The sequence below is a fragment of the Notothenia coriiceps genome, unplaced genomic scaffold (genome assembly GCF_000735185.1).
Source record: "Notothenia coriiceps isolate Sejong01 unplaced genomic scaffold, NC01 NC01_scaffold00002725, whole genome shotgun sequence".
NCBI classification, from domain to species: domain Eukaryota; kingdom Metazoa; phylum Chordata; class Actinopteri; order Perciformes; family Nototheniidae; genus Notothenia; species Notothenia coriiceps.
In genome coordinates, this window is record NW_011335426.1 from 74,359 (window position 1) to 78,884 (window position 4,526).

The 4,526-nt window shown below is 35.5% G+C and overlaps 1 protein-coding gene across 1 annotated transcript; it reads left to right on the plus strand.

The window, feature by feature from the left end:
- Positions 1-1,461: 1,461 nt before the first annotated feature.
- nkx6.3 (NK6 homeobox 3) lies at positions 1,462-3,262 on the plus strand. Its single transcript, XM_010765813.1, has 2 exons — positions 1,462-1,622; positions 2,752-3,262. Exons 1-2 carry the CDS (start codon positions 1,473-1,475, stop codon positions 2,980-2,982), a joined length of 381 nt encoding a protein of 126 aa, XP_010764115.1. The 5' UTR covers positions 1,462-1,472; the 3' UTR covers positions 2,983-3,262.
- Positions 3,263-4,526: the final 1,264 nt, after the last annotated feature.

Sequence of the window (4,526 nt, forward strand, 5' to 3'; positions counted from 1 at the left end):
GGGGGGGGTCAACAGCAGCATTACAACCTCCATGAGTCTCTGAGGACACTGTTTTTCTAACATAGACCCTACAACACAGTATTATGATATATAAATAAATACTCATGATTCATATTCATACCTAGGATAAGATGTGGTTTATTGCCATCACTTATTGAAACCGGAAGATGAAGATAAGAGAATCTGGGAATATTATAAACAGAGGTTCCAGATTTAGATTTAATATCTTTTGGACAATCTATATATATATTTTTTTAATAAATACAAAGAAAAGTAGGGGGAAAACCCTAATGATAGAAATGTGGATCACATTTTCATTTAAACTGGTGCATGGAAGTAGACTAGGTTTCATTTGGGTAATGGTTACTCGTTTGTCTCTGAGGACACTGGAGGACTCGTATAGAGGCCAGAACGTCCTCAGAAGACAAATTCACCCAAATCACAAGAGATCCAAAATATAAACTAACTTTACAAACTCAGATACATCCAGTATATGAGAGATGTTTTAACCAACATATATATATATTTTTTTTTAAACAGATACTCTAACATATTTAAGATTACATTAAAGTTTTTGAGGCTTTATTGCCATGTGCACAAAAGCTACAGCTAAGTTTAGGCAACGAAAATCTAAAGTCCCAAGCTCCTCTAATAATACCTCGTAAAATAGAGCGAGAGAATTACTATCAAAGTACTTATATACAAACTAAGCACTTATATACTAACAAAGGACTTCTATACTAACAAAGGACCGGCTTATCTAAAGCCAGTTGAGTAGCACTTGAAATGTTTTAGCTCTATGAAACCTGATGTACTTATATGATTATGCTTTCTTCAAGTTTGTATCTTCTTGGTCGAATGCACTTATTCTAAGTCACTTTGGATAAAAGCGTCAGCTAAATGCAATGTAATGTCAAATAAATACAATTAGTAATAGAAGTATACAATATAATATTGCAAGACAATGGTGCCAGTAAAATTCAAAAATAGGACAAATAGATTCATAGATTGAATTAGATATTATTCATTTTAATGTATTTTAAATGTGTACAATTCGAATGAATATAAATGTAATTGTTAATGGAGGATTTTGTTTGCAGCACACAGTGAAATTGTTACTCTGCATTTAACCCATCTCAGTATTAGGAGCAGTGGGCAGCTATTCTATTATGCACTTAATGAGCAGTGTGCGGGTCTGATGCTTTGCTCACGGGCAACGCGGCACTGAATAAATGTATGTAACATCAGTTGTAACATCAAATCAAATATTCAAAAAATGGCACTCATATAATATGTGGACAATGTTTTTTGACGATGGGTGATAGTACGAATCGTAATGTTTGTTGTCCCAAACTTCCAGCAGGAACCAATAGAATATCATTTAGCTTGTATGTTTCAGTGTAAAAACAATCCAGCGTTTCTTTAATACATACTTTTTTCTCCTTATATTTGCAGGTAGTGATCTGGGGGAGATGTCAGGCAGGAAGAAACACACCAGACCAACATTTAGTGGACATCAGATTTTTGCCCTGGAGAAAACCTTCGAGCAGACCAAGTACCTGGCCGGGCCGGAGAGAGCCAGACTGGCCTATTCTCTGGGAATGACCGAGTCACAAGTCAAGGTAAAGATTACAAAACATTTAGCCGAAGCTTTTTTAATTAATTTTCTTTCACCATTTCTATGTTTCTTTAGGAAACAACGTTGATCTACCTAATTAGCTAAAGCTTTTGGAAATGTGCTTTTGTGTGGAGTGACTTGCAATTTAAACACTTCACTCAAATAATGTATATATTTTTCCTTTTTATTATATGAACTTTCTGGTGAAGTAACTCGAAATACAGTTGACCTATTTCATTAGCTTAAGCATTTATATTTAGTGTCTGTGTGACGTGCCGTAGAATTTAAACATTTAACTCCTGTTCTTCTATGTTTTTAATTGTTTACTTGTATTTCTCTATATATGACCTTTCTGGTTATTTCATGGGAGGTAACACTTGTTCTGAAAGGTGTAATAGCAAACAAGTTGAATTACCTTGTCAGCTAAAGCGTGTCGAATGATGCTTTTGTGTGAAGTGCTTTGCATTTAAACACTTTGAGTCCAATAATTTATGTTTTTCTTTTTATATTTGCTTATTTCTCCACATTTGAGTGTTACCTTGATTTGTGTGTGAAGTAGCTCTTGTTTTAATAAGGGGTGCAGTAGAAAATGAGTTGATGTATTTAATTAGGTAAAGCTTTTAAAATGTTGCTTTTGTGATATGTGCTTCACAATTTAAACATTTTACTCCAACACTTTACTGATTTTATTTGTTATACCTTCTCTTATTTCTCTATGTGTGACCTTTATGGTGATTTGATGGGAGCCAACTCTTGTTTTGAAAAGTGCAATAGAAATAAAGTTGACCTATTCCAATAGATATATCTTCTTGAAAGAGGTGCCTTTCTATTTAGACAGAATCATTTAATATTTGTATTTTTGCTTTAATTTCTCCACATTTGAGCGTCTCCTTCATTGTTGTTTGAAATAAGTCTGGTTTTGAAGAGTGCAACAGAAGTTCATTGGTAACGTTTTTTTAAAATGATGTGTTATTGACCTACTTGTGGAAAAAAACAACTTGAATGTCCTGATTGCATTGCATCATCATGAGTTCACAGTTATATCTCACCATCTCACCAACTGGGTACTGCATGATCATTATCTGTGCTTTCTATGAAATGTGTGTAAACCAGATGACTCCTGCTGTGTGTAGGTGTGGTTTCAGAACCGACGCACCAAGTGGCGGAAGAAGAGCGCCTCGGAGCCGAGCTCCACGCAGTCCAGCCTGGCGGGGACCGGCGGGGAGGCCTCGGAGAACGAGGTGGAGGACGAGGAGTACAACAAGCCTCTGGACCCGGACTCCGACGACGATAAGATCCGCCTGCTGCTGCGCAAACACCACAGAGCTTTCTCCGTGCTGCGCCTCGGCCCGCACCATGTCTGACCCACTTCCGGCGAATCACACACTGCACAGCACTCATGCATGCTGTTATGAGAGTTATTCGTTTTAAATTAAAAAAGCATGTTCAGAAGAGGTCATATGTGGTACAACAACAAAGTATCACTGGGGTCAATCAACAGGCTGCAGAAATGAATCTAAAAGACGTTTACTTTTATAAGTTACTGTATCTCTGGCCTGTTTAATGTTACACGGGTGTGTGGGGGAATTATGTTATCAATTTTTGTAAAAATATAAGAAAATGTTACTATAGAAACTGCATGATGCTATTGGTATTGGGAATAAAAAAAATGTAATAGTAGCCTGAAGATATTAATGTGTTCTCTTTTTAAAACAGTTGACACTGCAAACACTACAAAAGCAAATAGTGCCACTGCCGAATAAAATAAAAGTGGAGGTGAGAAATATCATTGGTCCTTCAATTTAAAATAAATAGTATGCAGGTTAAGTCATGTTAGTACAACTATTTGTAGGGAGTTTGTATTTAAATGTGCACTTACTAAGAAAAAAGGCACTAAATAAGACCTGTTAAAATGAACATGGCCGTATAATGAACCACATGCCTAACAACTCTGAATAACAGGTAATCATCTCTTATAATATGTCCAAGTATTATTTGTAATTTTGCTAAATTGTTAAATTGAATGTTGACTTGTAGTTGGTAAAAAAACACTGCAGGTTTATATCTTTGTTTTTTACTTTTTGTTAACTTGTTTTTGAAATACATGCACAATAAATGATTGTAAATCATTTACAGTATAAGGCTCATCATGCCAGTATTTGATTCTGTTGGTGACAGTAAGAATGAAACTTCAAGCAACGCTGACACTGAAAAGAAGTGCATAGGTCAAAGGTCAAATATTGTGTGATTTACCAGTGTGGTAGGGTTTAATTGAAGACAATGAACCCCAAAGCCCACGACAACATATAAAATCAATACCAACAGAACACCTCGTTTAAAATAAAGCTCATCGCGTTAAGCCTCCACATGTTTCAGATGTCAGTCCAAAGTATTCTGTCAAACACAATTCTGCATCAAAAATAAAAACAATTCTCCTGACATTATATTTCATTTAACCGGCACTTGTGTGTGACAATAAGAGCAACAAGAATCTTGAAAGTAGGCCTACATTAGCTTTAAATAAGTCAAACCTCTTTAGGTATTTTTATAGTTACATTTAATGTAGTTCTGCTAACGTCAGAATCATACAATCGCAAATTCTGTAAAATATTGCTAAAGTCTCCATTGCCATTATGATGTTACAAATATTTAAAAACGATTAAGTATTATACAATTGTTGTGAATTGTCAGGTGTATTCCTCAAACCTGAGGCCATCTGGTCAGTGAAATTACCCAAAGAAAAGGTTTGAATCTTGATTTGTTGACCCTTGGAAGACTTTCAATCAAAACTAAATCTCCTAAAAAGGCAACCCACTCCAGCTTTAGAGGGGCAAGCGTATTACCTCCTCTCTTTTAGATGCAATATTTCCTGCGTTAAAAAATAAGTGCAGCTCACATCATGGTGGAT

Coding starts and splice junctions, on each gene's coding strand:
- nkx6.3 (XM_010765813.1), top strand. CDS start 1,473: ATGTCAGGCAGGAAGAAACACACCAGACCAACATTTAGTGGACATCAG. Junction 1,623..2,751: donor TGACCGAGTCACAAGTCAAG/GTAAAGATTACA, acceptor TGCTGTGTGTAG/GTGTGGTTTCAGAACCGACG.